At 41.2% G+C, this 20,505-nt stretch overlaps 1 protein-coding gene across 1 annotated transcript; it reads right to left on the bottom strand.

Moving 5' to 3' along the window:
- Nucleotides 1-3,355: 3,355 nt before the first annotated feature.
- Nucleotides 3,356-16,128, bottom strand: LOC137049611 (mycocerosic acid synthase-like polyketide synthase). Its single transcript, XM_067428174.1, has 6 exons — nucleotides 16,071-16,128; nucleotides 15,825-15,978; nucleotides 12,679-12,839; nucleotides 10,695-10,901; nucleotides 8,998-9,179; nucleotides 3,356-8,908 (listed from the first exon to the last, which is right to left on the bottom strand). The coding sequence occupies exons 1-6, from the start codon at nucleotides 16,126-16,128 to the stop codon at nucleotides 3,356-3,358; spliced, it is 6,315 nt and encodes a 2,104-aa protein (XP_067284275.1).
- Between the last annotated feature and the right edge of the window lie 4,377 nt (nucleotides 16,129-20,505).

The following is a 20,505-nucleotide window of genomic DNA, read 5'->3' as shown; positions in this document are numbered from 1 at the left end:
ACTGTCACTGTAAAGCAGTTCCAGAAACTGTTAGGCCTCATGGCGGCTGCGTCCAACGTGATACCTTTTGGCCTACTGAACATGAGGCCGCTACAGTAGTGGCTCAGAACGAAAGGGTTTTCCCCGAGGGAAATTCATTCCGCACGATCAAAGTCACGCGGCGATGCCTTCATGCTCTGGTCATGTGAAAAGATCCCGGGTTTCTGGCCCAGGGACCTGTGCTGGGAGCTCAGGTTCGTCGCGTAACACTAACGACAGATGCTTCCCTCACGGGGTGGGGTGCGACCATGAGTGGTCGTTCGTCCCAGGGTCTATGGCAGGAACATCAGCAGCTATGGCACATAAATCGGCTAGAGATGCTCGCTGTGTTTCTGGCATTGAAACAGTTCCTGCCCGACCTCAGGGGCCATCATGTATTAGTCAGGACAGACAACACATTGGTGGTCGCCTATATAAACCATCAGGGGGGTCGGAGGTCCCGTCCCTTATACAAACTGGCACGTCAGATCCTCCTGTGGGCCCAAGGGAAACTGCGTTACATCAGGGCAGTTTATATCCCAGGGGCCCTAAATCAGGAAGCAGACATCCTGTCAAGGCAGGGGCCGAGGCCCGGGGAATGGAGACTCCACCCCGAGGCGGTGGAACTCCTGTGGTAAAGATTCGGGAAAGCAGAGAATTCCCAATGTCCTCAGTGGTTTTCCCTGTCACATCCAGCCCCACTGGGCCATGGTGCAGGAGTGGCCGAGGATGCCCCTGTACGCATTTCCCCCGATTGCTTTGCTTCCGGGAGTTCTGGAGAGGGTGCGTCGGGACGGAGTCCGTGTTCTCTTAGTAGCTCCGTGCTGGTCGACCAGAATATGGTTCTCGGACCTAATATCTCTCCTGGAAGCCTCTCCCATGGAGATTCTGACCAGGAGGGACTTCCCTCTCAAGCGGGCGGGAGATTCCTTCATCCCCGCCTTGAGTTATGGAAACTGTGGGCCTGGCCCCTGTGGGGGCTAGGCTCCTAGAGGAGGGTCTCTTGACTGAGGTCGTAGAGACCATCCTTCACTCCAGAGCTCCATCCACGAGGAAACTGTACGCTCTGAAATGGAGATTGTTTTCAGCATGGTGCAGAGAACGCCAGTTGGACCCAGTTAACTGCCCGGTTGGTACAGTGCTGGAGTTCCTGCAGGCGAGATTCTCGGCAGAGTTGACCCCCTCCACAATAAAGGTGTACGTGGCGGCCTTAGCTGATTTCCACACTCCTTTGGTTGGAGTGTCTTTGGGAAGACACCCATTAGTTACACGTTTCCTCCGTGGCACTTTAAGGTTGAGGCCGGTGGTACATTCGAGGGTCCCGACCTGGGATTTTGGCCATTGTTTTGCGGGGCCTGTCAGAGGCTCCATTTGAACCTATTGAGGGAGTATCAGAGAAATTCCTGACTCTTAAGACCATCTTTTTACTGGCCATTTCGTCCCTTAAAAGAAATGGGGACATTCAGTCCCTGTCGGTAGGGCCCCAATCCCCAAAGGTTCCTACGAGCCCTAGGGGTCCCATTACTCTGCAAGCTTTCTGTCCTCCTCCTTTCGTGACATCAGACCAGGAAAAGTTAAATCTGCTTTGCCCAGTTAGGGCGCTTGACGCGTATGTCCACAGAGCTGCCCTGTGGAGAAAGACTGACCAACTATTTGAATGTTTCGGAGCTCCAAAGAAAGGAGCACCAGTGTCTAAGCAGAGAATGAGCAAGTGGCTGGTCGAGGCCATCTCACTTGCTTATGAAGCGGATGGACAACCGTCTCCCCTGGCATTCTACTAGGGGTATGGCTGGGGTATGGTATCGCTTCTAAAGCACTTCTGTCGGGGGCTTCCCTCCAAGATATATGTAACGCGGCAGGCTGGTCCTCGCCGCTAACTTTCGTAAGATTCTACGAATTGAATGTAGCATCTACAGTTGGGCCACAGGTGTTATCGTAGTCGTGTACGCTACGGTTTCACACATACGAGCACTTGGTCCTATGACGATGTGGGTATAAGCGTTCTCACAGCGTTTCGACGCAGCTCGAGTTCCCAGATAAGGAACGTCTCGGCTGCGTCGCCTGGCCATACTCCCGGCATGCCCGTGATCACTTACTTCAGGCTGTTTCAGAAGCTAGTTTCTGTTTGTGTTCGCGGATGCTTTATAGTTTCCGGTCGATTACGTCACCACGTCGATGACGTTCGATCTCCTGAATGGACTGGTTCTACACGCGCTTCACGACGCAATCACGCAGAGGCGTTCTCACAGCGTTTCGACGCAGCGTCTCGTTCCCCTCAGGGAACTAGGGTTACATACGTAACCGAGACGTTTTTAAATATTTCAGTCTGTGTGTAATGAATGAATGTAATATATTTATATAGTTTCATTTTTTAATAAATAAATAAACTTTTGAATGATATTCTAATTATATAACCAGTAGGTATACAGAGAGCTGTTTAATAAGTAAATATAATATATTTATACATGAATATAAAAAATGTAAATACAAACAGATGACTTTCTACATTACATTTCTTTATTTTTCAGATAATTGCCTTGGGTAACAAGGCTGCTGCATATATACCAACACATCATATACTATTACAGTAACATCCAATTCCTAATCACAACAGTACTTTACCATGTATTACAAAATTACTCTTTTCATTATAGTTTGACTGAAAAATTATCATATCATATTGACATTTGCCCTATCGAGTCAGCATTTGTAATATACTTTGTAAAATATCATGATACTAGCATTTACTACAGAAACTCAATTTATACATAAGTACAAGCACTGAATAATCTATTAACATCTCTTTATAATTGTCATTGTAGACAGCAGTTTTTGGTTTGTCATGATCTCTTTAGCTAGATAAAATAATAAAACAAAATAATCATCATCTTAATCATCGGTAGTATGCCAGTATTTGCTACTCATTCAATTTTAATACATTACAATAGATACAGAAAGCAATTTTCAAACTGAAGTAAAGTGCTGAATGCGTGTTTAAACCTAGTATGATCTTAAGAACATGAACAATGTTAATGATGAACAATGTTAAGTTCACAGTCTGCAGAACCCCCATTTGCTAAGTTAGTGATATGTGGTGTTAATACGGAGCAGTTAGAGACAATATTTCAACAGAATGGAGGGAACCTGGAGGGAAATTTAGTCACATTTGGAAAATCTGCCAGTATGATCCTTTTTAAGCTAAATTAATTTGAATGAATTGCATTGTTTTAAAGTACTATTTTACTAAATAAACCCCCATTTCATATCGAAATGGCATGACTTTTCAAGAAAGTCCTTGTTTTGAGGATACAACAAGACTGCTTTTGAGAAATACAAATCAAAAGTATGTGGAATCTTCACTCTGATATTCATCTACACAGTTCTCCTCCAGGATTTTATTGAGAGTTGCCAGTGTGCTATTTGGATCCAGCAGAGTCACTAGAGGGACATTCACACCTCTATCATTGAAGATACGATTCTGCAGAGTCATGGCTAACATTGAGTCAATGCCTATATCAAAAAGATGAACATCATCATTCAGCTCATCCATCTCAACCCCAGTCGTTTCACTAATCATGGACCTCAGATAGTCACGTGGTGAGGATGATTGGTTGGGTTGTTCAGATCTAGATAAATTCAGTCCAGCTTTACTAAAAGCTTCACTTACTATTTTGAACAAACGTACTTGCAGTGATTTGTTCTGACTGAGAATATTATTCCAGCTGTTTTTAAAATTGAATTTGCATACAACCTGTTGAGGTTTGTTGATCAAGAGGCATTGCTCAAAACTCTCATGGATATCTGGAATCTCCAGAAGCATGATTCCCTTTGCCTCCAGAAATTTCTGGAAATGGTCTTTGTTCAGCAGAAGACCAAGATTCAAAGCCCCCCAATTAATGGATTGTCCAGAAAGCCCAATGTTTCTGCGGTACTGGCAGAAAGTGTCCATGAATGTATTAGCTGCAGCATAATTAGTTTGTGCGGCATTGCCAATGAAGGCAGAGATGGAGGAATAGCACACAAAGTAATCCAGATTGCACTGGATTGTAGAACGGTGAAGGTTAATCACTCCGTTTACTTTTGGCCTCATGACTTTCTCATAAAGAGTTTTGTCAAGACGTTCAATCAGTGCATCATGCAGAACAACTGCGCTGTGAAATACCCCTTTGATGGGACTGGATGGAAAAAGTTTTCCAATATTAACAATTGTCTGGTCCACTTGCTCAGATACAGAAACATCACACGGCAGAGACTTAATGACAGAACCCCATTGGCTACTGATCTGACTTATCTCTTGTTGCAACTGAGGGTTTGGATTACTCCTAGACAGAATGACAATGTTTCCTCCACCTTTCTGAGCAATGAACTTTACCGTCTCAAAGCCCAACCCCGTTAGACCACCTGTGACAATATACACTGAATTCTTCTGGAATAGGCTGTGTTTGGGCATCACTGGAATGTCAGAAAGCTGATTCTTGACTTCTCTTTTCAGGGCTATAATGGGTAGGATCTGGCATCTGAAGTATGATTCAGATCCTTTTACAGACAGAAGTTCAGTGTCTTGAGATTTCACTCTTTGAACAGATGTTGTGTCCAAAGACATAGACTTTCTGTCCAAATGCATGGATTTCACCCAATGGTAGACGTGTGGCATTTGCATTTGCAGAGCAACTTTTTGCATTATCTGGGACATGAGAAGGGTATGGAAGTGGACCTCATTTGTACCTCGGACTGTTGTAGTATTGAATGGAAATTCTGTCTGGTTGTCATAGACAAGAACAACATCTTTAATGCCCCTAACACTGCTGGCTATTTCAGCTGTTTGTACATTATAAGGGGGTAGAAGAACAGCTCCCACAACCTCACTAAAATCACAAGACAGCTGATTGACCTGCGTGCTCACTTTGACGTTCCAACCGGATTTGTTTGCAATAGCAATAAACACATTCATCAAAGCTGAGTCAGGAACAGTGGAGAAAATGCCCAGTTTCCTTTGCTGTTTAGATTTGGGTAAAGCCTCATGCAAGATCTCCCAAGCCAGTACCAAATAAGAGACACAAGGTACATCATTCAGGGATGGAAGCCTTTTTGCTTTGCAGCAAACAGCTGATGGAAGAACTACTTTAGTGGTGGCAGCCACAGGGTAACAAGCCACAACATGATCACCAACTTTAAATTTGCTGACATCTTTACCCACAGCTGTGACGGTGCCACTGAAGTCAAGGGCCAAGAGCTTATGTTTTTCATTTGTGTGCTTGTTCCAATACAATGTCTGACCATAATTCAGGTCAGACATGCTGACTGGAAAGTAATCTGATGAATGAACACAGATTTTACTGAGATGAAGCTCAATATTTTTTCCTTGAATCAGTTCAGTGGAATTATCCTTTGGAGTTGCAGACACTTTTGTCATTATATATGGGTCGGATGTCTGCAAGAGGAAGACTTCTTCATCCAACATGTGGATACTTCTTGAAGGGATTGCCATGGTTGGCAAAGGTGTGCGGGTGATTTCAGATTTGATAATTTTGCCCTCATTCACTACTAGCTCTGGATATTTGTTACAGGGGTATGATCTGATGACCTGAACCAAAGCTTTGCTGTCTTCAAAAGTGGCAGAGCCTACATCAATCAACTGAAAGGAAAGTTCTGGCAACTCAGCAGCACATGCTCTTATCATGCCTGACAGAACAAACCCAGGGTTTATGTGGTCCACAATGCTCTCGGATGACCTATAGGTTATTACTCTGATATTGCCTGGGAAATTAAGTGCTTTGAGATATCCGACAAGCTTTCGGACAATCTCACAACACCCCGCCATGCTGTCCAAGACGTTCTCTGATTTGAGAGAGGTTAGGTCTGCATCACCCCACATGAACAAAATTTCCTGGAAGTTTTTCTTTATGCTTGAAATTTTCAGTTTTGACAAAAGAAGTTCAGCTCCATCTTCCAACAGTATGTTACAGTGTGAAGAAGACACATATCTAGATGTTGGGTCTAAGTACTGTTTCAAAGCTTCAGAAATTCCTACCTTGTCAGAAAAGACAAGTGCCTTAATCGGTGTATCAAACGTGGAGACTTCAGAGATGGTACAGAAATCGTTGTGGAAGAAGTACTCCTCGACTACTTGGAAACGACTTCCTAGCATTCTGATCTTCACATCCCTGAGTTCAACTAACACCCTACCCTGCTTGTTGGCTAAGCAACCACACAGGTCAAAATCATCTTCTCCCACATTTACTGCTCTCAGATATACAACCATCTCCTCTTCCAATGGTTCAAATACATTCAGGCTTCCAATTTGTGCAGGATATTTGGGTCTTGTAGATAGGTCATGCCTTATAGTTGCAGGAACAATTTGCATGACGTAATCCAAGACCACAGGGTGAAGGTGATAGTCATGCAATTGAGGCAGTAATTCCTTTGGGACCTTCACAACACACATAGCCTCTCTCAATTCTTCCCCACAATAAACATCTGCACTATTTCTGAAGACAGACCCATATTCAAATCCTGCTTGACCTAGAAGTTTGTAGAGTTCTTCAGAAGTCATGTGGGATGTGCATCTTTTGGAAATACAGTCCAATGAAATGATCTGTTCTTCAGGAGTTCTACCTGGTTTTGCTTCTACGGTGCCAAATGCATAGACTGCAGAAGTAGACTGTATTTTAAAGTTGCATGTGTTATCGGCCAAACTATCTGAATGATCCAGCTGTACCTTTATATCTGGGGCATTCTGGGAAAAAACTAATGGACTCTGGAATGTTATGCTGAGCTTCAGAGAACTTAGTGGAACCTTAGGTTTTGCATATTCCATGTAAGTTGCTAAACCCAACTCTGCATAAAATGCCCCAGGAATGATGGCAACCCCACTGTGCCTGTGGTCCTTCAGGAAGGCCACTGATTCAGAGGATAAATCACAACTGAACACTGAACTGTCTGTACCCATTTGTGTAACTACTGGATGGTTTCCAGTGGGACTGATCAACTGTAAGTGAGAAGCAAAGACATCTCTTTTCACATCATCAAACTGGTATCGTGGGTAGGGAATTGGTTCAGTCTCAAAACCTTTGTAGAACATTTCCCAGTCCACTTTGACCCCAAGCTCAAATAGTTTGGAAACAGCTGCAAGCATTGTCTCGTGATCTTTATCAGGCTGCACTGAGGGAATCACAGTGAAGTCATTTCCCAGAGTCTCAGTGATGTACCTCTGCAAAGATCTTCTTGGGCCAATTTCAACAAATACCACACTTCTTTTGTTTTTAGCTGCAGATTTTACAGCTTGTTCAAATTCAACTGGTTCTCTGATATTCTTTGCCCAATATTCACCAGTAATAAAATCTGAGGAACACAAACTAACACCTGTCACCGTTGAGAACAATTCTGTCTCCAAATTCTGTGCCTGCAATGAGCCTATACTCTGTTCCACTTTGGATAAAATGGGATCCATCTTGTGACTGTGGTATGCTGCAGGTACTTCTAAAATACGGATGAACAAATCTTTTCCTTTGGGTGAGTTGCTCAAATTCTGTTGCAACCTGTCAATGTCATCTGCATCTCCTGAAAGGGTGCATGACTGAGGGCTGTTATAAGCAGCCAGGCAAACCCTTCCGGAATAAGATGGAAGAATTTTCAAGACTTCAGAAACAGCCATATTACTGACTACCAGCATCTTCCCTCCTGTCACAGTGCTTTGCAAAGAACTGCGATAGTGGATGACTTTCACTGCATCTTCAAGTGACAGCAAACCAGAACAATGAGCCGCAGCAACTTCTCCAATAGAGTGTCCCAAAAGAGCATCAGGACTGATGCCCCAGTGTTTCAGAAGGTTAACAACAGCAACCTGAATCGCAAACAGTAGAGGCTGGACAATCTTTGGATCAGACGGCTCTGTACTTTCCTCAGATTCTCTTTCCAGCATCTCTATCAGATTCAAACCTCCATAGCTTTGCAACAGAGTTTCAATCTTCACAATTTCCGCTCTGAAAACTGGCTCTTGTTTTAGGAGCTGCTTGCACATACCTTGATATGTAACACCATTACCACAAAACACAAAAACTAGCTTGGAGTCTGTTTTTGATGGTACAAGCTTTTTCTCCACAGCAGTGGTAAGTTTCTCTTTCAGATCTGCCAATGAGGATGTTTGAAATACTTTCCTGTATTTGTGTTTCAAGTGACTTCTTCTACATGCGGATGTGTACAGTAAAGACTGTAGATCTGATATTTTCCCTGCACTGATCTGTTCTGCCGTATCTGCAATAATATTTTTAATGGATTTTTCTGAGGCTGCAGAGACCACAAAATACTGATGGGATTTGCTTATCAGCTGAGCTTTTGGCTTTTTGGACTGCACATATTGTCTGACAATCGCATGCGCATTTGTTCCACCAAACCCAAAGTTATTGATTCCTGCTGACCTCCCTGATCTGCAGTCACTGATCCACTTTTCTGCTGTGGTGGGGATTTTCATATTGAGAGATTTAACGTCTATGCTGGAGTTTTCCACAGAATAAAACAATGATGGCACAATAGTTTCGTGCTGCATCATCAAGAGAACCTTTATGAGCCCTGCAACACCTGCGGCAGATTCTGTGTGTCCAATATTACTCTTAACAGAACCAATGATGAGTGGCCCTGACTTTTGAGGTCTTGCTTTGGCAATGACTTTTGAGATGCTACCTGCCTCTATTGGATCTCCAGTTGGAGTCCCAGTCCCATGAGCCTCAATGTACTGGACACTAGTCAGGTCAGTCTCTGTTGAGTAGATTTTTCTAAGCAGCTCCTCCTGTTGTACCATGGATGGTTTGGTGATTGGACTAACGCTGTGGCCATCTTGATTTACTGCAGTTTTGCTGATGATACCCCAAATATGATCATGGTCTTCAAAAGCCTGTCAAAATACAGACAACATATGTTTGTTTCTCGCATCATTACATTGCTGTCATAGTGTTGTGTTTATATGAGAATCATTTTATTTACTTTTTTCAGAGGCTTTAATAGAACGACCCCACATCCTTCACCTCTGCCATATCCATTAGCTTTGCTGCTGAAAGGTTTACTCGTTCCATCAGTGGAGATCATTTTTGCCTTGGAGAGAGTCACAAAAAGCGTTGGCTCCAATATACAGCTCACACCGGCACACAAGGCCATATCACAATCTCCTGTTGAGTGGAAAGCAGACAACCACAAAACTTAGAGGGGGTGAGCCTAATGGCTAATAATTTGTTTGATTAATTCAATATAATTTAGAAACAAGGTGCTATAGCTTGTCTTGCTTAATCATAATTTTTACTAAGATAAAGACTAAGATATAAAGATAAGAAATATGACCCCCCCCCCATTTATTTCCCTAATACACATGCATTCATTTAGTTAGAAGTTTTCAGATGTACTGTTTCAGTGTTATTCATACAGTACCATCTGCTGTGGACTGACTTTTAATATTACAGTAATTGCAAAAGGATTGCTTGAAAATCAACAATTAATATTTCTAATAGCAAACTTAAAGGGTTAGTTCACACCAAAATGTAAATTCTGTCATTAATTCCTCATGTCGTTCAACACCTGTCAGACCTCCTTTCATCTTCAGACACAGATGAAGATATTAGTGTTGAAATCCGATGGCTCAGAAAGGCCTTCATTGACACCAATGTCATTTCCTCTCTCAAGACCCAGAAAGGCACTAAAGATATTTTTAAAAGTCCATCTCACTATGAAGCGAAGATAATATTTTTTTGTGCGCAAAAAACCCTAAATAACAACTTAGTGATGGTCCAATTTCAAAACAAAGTTTCAAACCATTATGAATCAGGAAATCGATTCATGATTCGGATCGCCAATGTCACATTATTTTAGCAGTTTGACACGCGATCCGAATCATGAATCGATTCACTGATTCATAGTGGTTTGAATCTTTGTTTTGAAATAAGCCCATCACTATATAAGTTGTTATTTATTTATTTTGCACACAAAAACTATTCTGGTGTCTTCATCAATGATTGTAGAGCCGCTGTAGTGAGATGGGCTTTGTAACGACGTCTTTAGTGCCTTTATGGGTCTTGAGAGAGGAAATTACATTGGTGTCAATGAAGGCCTTTCTGAGCCATCGGATTTCAACACTAATATCTTCATCTGTGTGTGAAGATGAACGGAGATCTGACGGGTGTTGAACAACATGAGGGTAAGTCATTAATGACAGAATTTTCATTTTTGGGTGACCTAACCCTTTAAGCAAAACATACATGAAGCATAAAGCATCTAATGTATTTTGCACAGTACTGTATATAAGCATGCTTCAAATACAGAGTATATGGACAATCTTCTTAAAGGGAGAAATTTGATATTTATCTGCTTACCCCCAGGGCATCCAAGATTTAGGTTTGTTTGTTTCTTCAAACTGATCATTTCGTATCTTAAGACATCAATGTGTCGCCACAAGGCACAGGGTTTAATATGGATTTGTATGTCTAATTGTCTGTTTTTTATTCTCATAGAAATACACCCCATTGACATGCATTATATGAGCAACGGCTGAGTTAAAAATCTTCATTTGTGTTCTACTGAAGAAACAAACACACCCTGGGGGTCAGCAGATAAACATCACATTTTTCTTTTTGGGTGAACTATCCATTTAATAAGTTGATCCACATGGTTTAGACACATATTTTGAAGACTACCTTGTTTTATGGCTTGACAAGCTAAGTGAAGGGCGACGAGCGATGAGGAGCAGGCACAGTCAATGGACAGGGAGGGACCAGTGAAGTTGAATATGTATGAGATGCGGTTGGCAGCTATGCTCATAGCGGAACCAGTGCCATTGGTGTGGTCTATGTGTTTTGGATTAATCCTCACATTTGCCAGCTCAAAGTCTTTGTTCATTAGGCCTGAAAATAAGCAAACAAAAAATGTTAGCCATGTTAGCTAGCAATATGTGTTTTATCCATAAACACTTACAGTAAACCTATTACAGTCCAACCTGTTGCAGTGCTCAAGGCAACAATAGTTGCAAGGCTCAGACAAGCAACATTTCAATTAGGCTACCAGCAATTAGCTGTAGTACAAGTGCACATATTGAGGTCAGGACAAGTTACATCCCTCTTGTGAAACAGGGAATTACTGAGAAAATCTGTGCTAATTAGCAACTTATCTTAGCCAGAGGTTGCTCTGAATGTACTTTCCATGCAGTTATTGCATATGCTTTTTTACATTGGGTTTTAAAGACACCAAAAGTTACTTAAAAAAAGTTACTTCCCCCCCCCCAAAAAAAAAAATCTCCAAAAGGCATCAAATGACAGATTAGACATCCTTATAATAAGTCAAAAAAAGTTTGATTTTATTTCCATCATTTATACTTTCAAAATAACAGAAAACAAAAAAATGCTGTCTGCAAAAGTTTAGGCACCCTGCAGAGTTAATACTTTGTACTGCCCACTTTGGCAAGTATCACAGCTTGTAAACGCTTTTTGTAGCTAGCCAAGAGTCTTTCAATTTTAGTTTGAGGTATCTTTGCCCATTGTTCCTTACTAAAGTCTGCCAGTTCTTTGAGATTTCTGGGCTGTCTGTCACGCACTGCTCTTTTAAGGTCTATCCATAGATTTTCAATTATGTTGAGGTCAGGAGATTGTGAAGGCCATGGCAAAACCCTTAGTTTATGCCTCTTGATGTAATCCACCGTGGATTTTGAGGTGTTTTTAGGATCATTATCCATTTGGAGAAGCCATCCTCTCTTTAACTTCAGCTTTTTCACAGAGGGCATCAAGTTAGCATCCAAAATTTGCTGAAATTTTATTGAATCAATTTTTCCTTCTACTCGTGAAATGTTCCCAGTGCCACTGGCTGCGATACAACCCCAAAGCATGATCGATCCACCCCCATGGTTAACAGTTGGACAGAGGTTCTTTTCATTAAATTCTGTGCCCTTTATTCTCCAAACATACCTTTGCTCATTCCTGCCAAAAAGTTCTATTTTAACCTCATCGGTCCACAGAACTTGTTTCCAAAATGCATCAGGCTTGTCTATATGTTCATTTGCAACTTCAAACGCTGATTTTTGTGTTGAGGATGTAGAAGAGGTTTTCTTCTGATGACTCTTTCTTGAAGACCATATTTGTACAAGTATCTCTTTATAGTGGAGTAGTGTACTACAACTCCAGTTTCTGCCAGATCTTTCTGGAGGTATCGTGCAGTCAAACGTGGGTTTTGACTTGCTTTTCTCACAATCCTGCAAGCCGCTCTGTCTGATATTTGTCTTGGTCTTTCAGATCTTGCTTTAATTTCCACTGTTCCTGATGAATGCCATTTCTTAATTACATTCCCAACAGAGGATATTGGCATCTGAAAACGCTTTGCTATCTTTTTATTGCCTTCTCCTGCTTTGTGAGCGTCAACTATTTTCAGTTTCAGTTTTCTAGACAACTGCTTAGAAGAACCCATGGTGCTGATTGTTAGGTATTAACTCTGCAGGGTGCCCAAAACTTTTGAAAGTGTAAATGAAACTTTTTATATATATTATAAGAATGTCTAATGTCATTTGATACCTTTTGGAGATTTTCCCATCGTTTCTTGGCTTCTTTATGCACATTAATACACATTTTTACTTGGTGCCCAAACTTTTGATCCCCACTGTATAACATATAAAATTATATTAAGATTGTATGTTACCCAAATATACTCCTGTTCGTGATCCACTGGCCTTTTCCATTGGCATCCCAGCATCCTCTAGGGCCCTGTAGGTGCACTGCAACAGAAGTTTGTGCTGAGGGTCCATGTTCGTTATTTCAGTGCTAGTGATGCCGAAGAACTTGTGGTCGAACTCATTGAAGCTACACAGAAAAGGTAAATGATGGAGTTATTGTTAATTCAGATACTACAGGGATATTTCTTCCCAAAAAGGACAATTCCATCACCACTCAGCCTCTCGTAATGTAATTCCAAACCTGTATGACTTATTTTCTTCAGGAAAGTATATACTTGTCAGTGGGCTTCAAACAACATTGAACCTGATTGAGATATTTGGATTATATTGTTAAATATATATTTTCTAAATAAACTACTATAGTAAACAAAAAGTGTTTTACAAAATGTAAATCAATATGATTTTTATATGAATGGATGGGCAGGATGATTTTCACATGGTTTTGAAGAAAAGATCTCTACAAGGAGATCCAGTTATCAAAAGTTGCTCACATGTTGTTCACAAATTGTTGTAGCCCAGTTTGTGCTGAATACCGTATTGTACAGGACTGTAATGAGATTTTAGCCATTAATAAGTTTATAACCAACTAAAAAAAGCACAAATATCAGGGTATGTCAAAACTTATCCAGGGTCCAACTCAGGCATCACGGTTATAATGCTTCACAAGCATATGTCAGCTAAATTTAATAAGCAAGTGACTATTTATGCTATTTGTAAAGAAATGGACATTCTCTGTATACTGAGCGTAAATAATGGTAGACACTGTTTTCAAGTATAAATCGCAACAAATAGCATCTTGTTTCTTCTAAGTGCAAATAGTGATTGATGCTGTTAATATAACGTGTAGAACTAATATGTTATTTGTACTAAAGATTTTGTCGCTGCGGGAAAGCTGGGCATACACTGTGCAATTTTTGTCCGATTTCGAGCCGAATTCGAATTTTTTGGGTTGGGATGATTTTCAGTTTTATTTATTTATTTTTGTACATGTAGTTTAGAGTTTATTCCCTGTGTGATTTTATGAAAAATTAGGAAAACCGAATCTTATTCTTGAGAAATTATTTTTTTTGTATTGCCAAATAAATTACAGCTTTTAAGTTTTTGATGCATTGGATCTCTATCAGCAAATTCCTGTTGTCTTTCTCACAGATAATACGTATCACAATATTTTAAGCCAAAATAAAGAGTTTCTTTTATTTTTATTATTACTGTATTATTATCAGGACCCACAAATATTCCCCTATTGCATCATTATACATTACGTATATTCAACATTATATATAGTTGTTAAATGTAGTAATGTCCTTGAAACTGCGTTAACGTTTTCCCCTCACGCATTACTCACGCTTTCAATGCAAGCTGCTTTCTCTCGCCAGTGCTCCCGCTATTAATGCACTATACATATAAGAATAAACCATCTAAATGCTTTGAACAATCATACTATTAAAATAAAATGTGATCTTGATGATTTAAATGATGAGGAGTGCACGCGCTTTAGATGATCAATGCAATCCGTCACAGTTCTAAATGCAAGAAAGCTCGTCACAATGACTATTCCCAAAATGCAAATGTTTAGCTCATCCAGAAACTTAAATTCTGCATTCTCTCACTCATGCTGTTTTTGCATGTCACGCAACCATCTGAATGTCCGTGTTTACATACATTATCATAAGCCATCGTTTGTGTCCCTTTAGAAGACTTGGATTTGGATTAGATACTGTTAATCATTTTTACAATGCCTTCATGACATTAATTGAATCTTTTAAATGGACTTTAAATGGAGGGACAGAAATCCCTCAGGTTTTATCAAGAATGTCTTAATTTGTGTTTGGAAGTTAAAACGACACGACATGAGGGTGGGCATGATGGACACGATGACAGATTTTTGAGTGAATTATATCTTGAATACAGCATGTTAAGCGTTGTATAAAACAACTCGATCGCAAATCATATCGTTTACATCAACAATACATATTGCCGCATTTTCATATCATGTTAAGGTAATGCCAGATTGATGACAATTATAAAACACTGCTCAAACATTCTCAACCCTACAAAACCCATTCAGACACTTGGATTGAACAATGGATTAAACATTTTTATGTAAACCCTTTAAATAGCTACATAACATTATTTATGACTTAAGATACATTTGGACACATTGAGACATTTATCCTGAAACAAACTTTGCCTGTGCCTGTTCTGTAAGGGTTTACTCATACTAGGCACGGTTGGCTCGATTGTCCCTCTTCATTGAATAAGGTAAGACCCAGACTCATTATAAGTTGTTGTTCTGCTTTCTGGCACGGTTAGTGATCACATTGCATGTGTACTCTGCCCCACCTCCTCATAAAATGTCTTTTCTTGTGTAGTTTTTCAGTGAAAATTCACCAGAAAATTCACCGATTAACATTTGTATTACTTTTCTGACCTCAAGAACCATTGGTCTCCGTAATTTCTAAAAGGAGAACACCGCTAATAATGCAAAAATATAATTTCCACCTTTTACTTCTAATGTATACACTACTGGTCAAAAGTTTTAGAGCGGTAAGATTTTTTACTGTTTTTAAAGAAGTCTCTTCTGCTCACCAAGGCTGCATTTATGTTATTAGAAATACAAAAAAGCTGTAATATTGTGAAATATTAATTACAATATAAAATAACGTAATAATGTTTTCTATTTGAATATATTTTAAGATGTCATTTATTCCTGTGATCAAAGCTGAATTTTGAGCATCATTACTCCAGCCTTCAGTGTCACATGATCCTTCACTAATCATTCTCAGATGAGGATTTACTGCTCAAGAAACATTTATGATTATTTTCAATGTTGAAACAGTTGTGTAAAACATTTGTTTTCTTTTTCTAATGAACAGAAAGTTTAAAAGAACAGTATTTATCTGAAATAAAGGCAGCTGCCTCCCACTTTAACTTTTGTTCCTATCTGCTGGTGTCAGTGTTGGAAAAATAAGCTTTTCATACACTTTTTAATGACTTATTTCAGAGGGTCCGTGACCAACGCTCGTGTATCATTTTGACTGTATTTGAACATGACAGACATAAGTGAACATCATAAGCTCTTATTACGAGGCCAAATTAATTGAAGACTTACCCATCGATAAGTGCTGCCTTTGCTGTGTGTGTCTTTCCTGCCTTACTCTCATCCGGATCGTACCATTGAGAGAGATTAAACCTGTCGTTTGGGATCTGAACTGCACAGTTCTCTCCATGAAGGAGGACTCGCCAGAAGTTTTCAAGTCCCTCGCCTAAAACACAAGAGAACATATTCAATGCCAATACACTTCAGGCCAAAATCATGACGTGTAGAAATAATGAAACATAGGGAACTGTTAATTACCTCCAGGAAAATGGCATCCAATGCCAACAACAGCGATTTCTGCATCCTCATCCATCATGTTTCATATGCACATACATTTGATTTTACAATCTATTGACAGAAAAAACAAACACTGAGGCAGTCTAATTCATAAGATTTAATATTTTGGATTTCTTCTTCATTTATGCTTTTTTTTAAGCAGGAAAAAATAAGTAAAGGGGGGAAAAATCTAGTTGAGTTGACACAGAATGGACAATTATTACTAGTCAACCAGAAAATAAATATCTGAGACTATTTGATGAAACTGTCTGATGTGTGTATATATATATATATATATATATATATATATATATATATATATGAAACATAGGGAACTGTTAATTACCTCCAGGAAAATAGCATCCAATGCCAACAACAGCGATATATAAATCTTTTTTCTAAAATTATTTTACTCTACAATTTTGCCTCAGAAATATATAAAACAAATGAAATTAAAAATATTGACTTACCTTGGACACTCATGTTGAATCTTGCTGAAAATGCTTCCATGAGGCTGAGTCTACCCAATATTTATTTAGGTGGAGGTAATGATTGACTATTACAACACTTCATGGCTATTTAAAGAATACCTGTTAGCTCATAAAACATTTTCTTAAGAAAACTCCTCTGACTGTAATCAGGCTCTTATGTAAAATGCTGTCACTCACACTGGAATAGATCAAGTTTAATCTTTATCTCATGTCTGATATTTAGATAAAACCTTATCAGAATCAGCTTTTATAGTTTCTCCAGACGAATGACGAATCCTCTCAATTTGCCAATATAGACTGAATGTACTAGTTATGTGGCTAGCATTTTTCTTCATAATTCTGACAAAACATATGATTATTTATTGGATCAGAAACATTAGACAGTGAATATAACTTTGTTTTAATGGATTTTCTGCTAAGCCATCTTATAGGGTTAAGAAACTGGATGTTACGTTTGATACCAGTCTTTACTTTGACAATCACATTTCCATTTTCTGAGGACAAGACATATTGTAGGCCAAAGGAGAATTGAGCTGACTGAATCTGCTTTTCTGTTACCTGACGGAGTTTGGCTTTCTTGCCACTGTCGCCTCTGACTTGATCAATTGAGGTTTAAAGACACTTAATATCGAGTAAAACCGCATTTGACTTCACTGACACTATTGTATGAGAACAAAAACTGAACTGAGCTGAATAATGACACTAATGTCTTTTGTTGAGATGTTTATCGCTGAACCAACTTTGTTTTATAATTGATGAATTTAACAGCATTGACACTATGATTGAACTGAAGAAATGCTGATTTGAGCTGAATAATGCCAATATTGTATTGTGTAGTAATGTTCGTTGTTAAGGAAGGAAGAAGACAGGGGTCGGCTTTGACTGGGACTCGCTTTCTTTATTCAGTCTTTCAAAAATAATCATAAACACACTCTCAGTGTGGTCTCTCAGGTTCTCCACGATATGGATCGCTCCGTTGGATATCACTCAGTCTCTGTATATCACTCAGTCTCTGTATATCTCTCAGTCTCTATATATCACTCAGTCTCTGTAGTAAGCACACGCAAAGTCACAGTCCAACTCTCTCTCTCGACTCTCTCCCGGCCGCGGCTTAAATGCGCTCTCTCCACGCCAATCACTGCAATCAGAAACAGGTGTTCGTCATCTGTGCTTGATCAACTTACCTGCCGCTCCGCTCTGAGCTCTCTCTCCCGCTGCAGACCTTGTATAACCACGCCCCCCTCGCCACATACCCCCACCGCCCGACTCAGGCAGGGAAGTCAGCCGCAGCCATCTGAACACCCGGTCTGTGGATCACCTTGAACCTAAAAGGCTGTAAAGCTAGATACCAACGGGTGCAGCATTGCCTCTAATTCAGTCTGAACCACTTTTTTTTGTGTTCAGGCAATCTATAATGTCGGCTGCGTACAACCAAGCCCGGCTCGGTCTCAATGTGGTGTTAGATGAAGTCGGTCCGACCCGGTAGGGGCGAGAACACGTCGGCGAAATCCGCCTGTAGTTGTTTGAGGTCTATGAGCTGGGAGGGTGGGAGGTGATCTCCCCCCTGGGACCAGAGCGTGAGATCGTGTCTTTTGAACTGCCTCTGGTCCGAGATCATCCTCTCCACTCACTACTGTCGCCAGCATCACAGCCTCTGCCTCAACTTATTTTTTTAATAAATTGAGGTGGTATATCTGACGTGCCCCGTCCCTGTCTGACCGAATTACCTCATAGTTCAGATCCCCTACTCATTGTGTGACCTCAAACGGTCCTTGCCACTTGGCGAGTAATTTGGAACAAGAGGTGGGGAGTAATAGAAGTACTTTCTCTCCCGGTGAAAATTGTCTTAATCTAGCCCCTTTGTTGTACAACTGTCTTTGTGTAACGAACTGCTCTGAGACAGAAGGTTGGTTGAAAATCCAAACGCAGTATTTATTGAAAGGTAATCCAAAGTCGTAGTCAATAGAACAGGCAAAAGGTCATAACAGGAAATCAGTCCGAAAAGGCAAACAAAACAGAAGGAACAGGCAAAAGGGTAATCCACGGAGAAGGCAAGAAATCAAAGACCAAGATACATGAAACCAGAGAAACGCTCAGAAATGCAGTTGTGACTTCACAATGAATGACAGAGTGAACAAGGTATATATAGGCAGAGGTAATGAGGTGATGAGACACAGGTGTAAACAGTGAGTGCTAATGAGTCCAAGGATTATGGGTAATGTAGTTTGGATAGGAGTGACAGTCCGGGGTGGAGTGCCCTCTGGTGGTGATCACGGGCACTCACACTGGTGAATTGTGACACTTTGTTTGTCTTGGGCCTGTAACAAATTCTCCATTGAAAGCCGCCCCAGTGTGTGGAGTTTTGTTCTCAGGTCCAACACAAACTGAATTAAATTTTTACTCGCTGATGGTCCGTCCTCCCAAGCTTCCCTAATGACATCCAAAACCCCTCGGGGCTGGCGGCCATAGAGAAGCTCGAAGGGGGAAAACCCAGTGGAGGCTTGGGGGACCTCGCAGACAGCGAACAAGAGAGGTTCTAGTCATTTATCCCAATTTTTTGGCGTCTTCATGAACGAATTTACGAATCATTGTTTTCAAAGTGGGATTGAATCTTTCGACCAGCCTGTCTGTTTGTGGGTGATAGACGCTGGTTCGAATAGCTTTAATGCCCAATAATCCGTAAAGTTCGCGGATTGTCCGTGACATGAACGCCGTGCCTTGATCGGTGAGAATCTCTTTTGGGATTCCCACCCGGGAGATTAGGGAGAACAGTGCACTCGCAACACTTTTCGCGGAAATGTTACGCAGTGGCACTGCCTCAGGATATCGCGTTACATAATCCACTAGGACTAATGCAAAGCGATGTCCGCGGGCTGACCGCTCTAATGCCCCGATGAGGTCCATACCAATTCTTTCGAAGGGGACCTGCATCAACGGAAGGGGGCACAATGGTGCTTTTGGTTGGGCCGGTGGGTTTACCAACTGACTTTCACGACAAGACACACACCACCGGCGTACATTCTCATGAATGCCCGGCCAAAAAAATTGGGCCATGAGACGGTTTAGTGTCGCTGTTTGCCCCAAATGCCCGGCCATCGGATTGTGATGAGAACGTGATGTGATGCCCGGTCATCTTTTTGGAATCAACAACTGGGTTGTTGTCTGTTTAGTCTGGGCATCTTGGCTCACCCGATACAACCTGTCCTTTAGCAGAGTAAAATAAGGAAAGGTGAGCGGTTGATCAGGACGGAGGGGATGGCCTTCGATGGCACAGACCTGATTGAACGCATTTTTAAGCGTTTCATCCTGGGACTGTTCCAGGGGAAAGTCATCGCGCTCCGAAAACACTGGCGTTTCCGGAGCACTCTGTTCCCCCGGATCAGTGCCCAGTGGTCTCGGTTCCACCTCCCCCGCCTGTGCAACCGCCAGCTTCCCTTTCTCTTTTTTCCCCCAAGAGGCATCCACACACAAATATCCCAATAATTTATTAAATCCTGGCCAATTTGTTCCCAAAATCAGTGGATGCCGGAGGTGCTGGTTAACGGCCACCTCAACTCTATGTTTTTGACCCCTGAATAGAAAATCCATCGGCACTAACGGGTATTCTCTCACCTCCCCGTGCACACACCTCACCATAACCATGCGGCGCTTATCCCATGCCCCAGGTTGAATCAGGCTTTGGTGTATGGAGGTCTGGTTACAACCTGAATCCACCAAAGCTTGATAAGTACCCCCCCTTGATACTCACGGGTATTTGGTACAGGCCAGCCTGATCGGGGGTGGCGTGCGGGGCGTCGGGGACCCGGACCAGCGTCCCCACCTCCATCATCGGACACTGATCGATAAAGTGTCCGGGGTCCCCGCAGCGCCAGCACGCCGGCCCAGGTTTCCCCGCGACTCTAGTGGCTGGCAGTAAAGGCGTGTAT

Source organism: Pseudorasbora parva, chromosome 2 (assembly GCF_024679245.1).
Source record: "Pseudorasbora parva isolate DD20220531a chromosome 2, ASM2467924v1, whole genome shotgun sequence".
Classification (NCBI taxonomy): Eukaryota; Metazoa; Chordata; class Actinopteri; order Cypriniformes; family Gobionidae; genus Pseudorasbora; species Pseudorasbora parva.
The sequence above is the reverse complement of the archived record's forward strand: the minus strand, read 5'-3'. Positions and strand labels throughout refer to the sequence as shown.

Coding starts and splice junctions, on each gene's coding strand:
- LOC137049611 (XM_067428174.1), bottom strand. CDS start 16,128: ATGATGGATGAGGATGCAGAAATCGCTGTTGTTGGCATTGGATGCCAT. Junction 9,180..10,694: donor TTGTCAAGCCATAAAACAAG/GTAGTCTTCAAA, acceptor TCCACTCAACAG/GAGATTGTGATATGGCCTTG. Junction 8,909..8,997: donor TATTAAAGCCTCTGAAAAAA/GTAAATAAAATG, acceptor GTATTTTGACAG/GCTTTTGAAGACCATGATCA.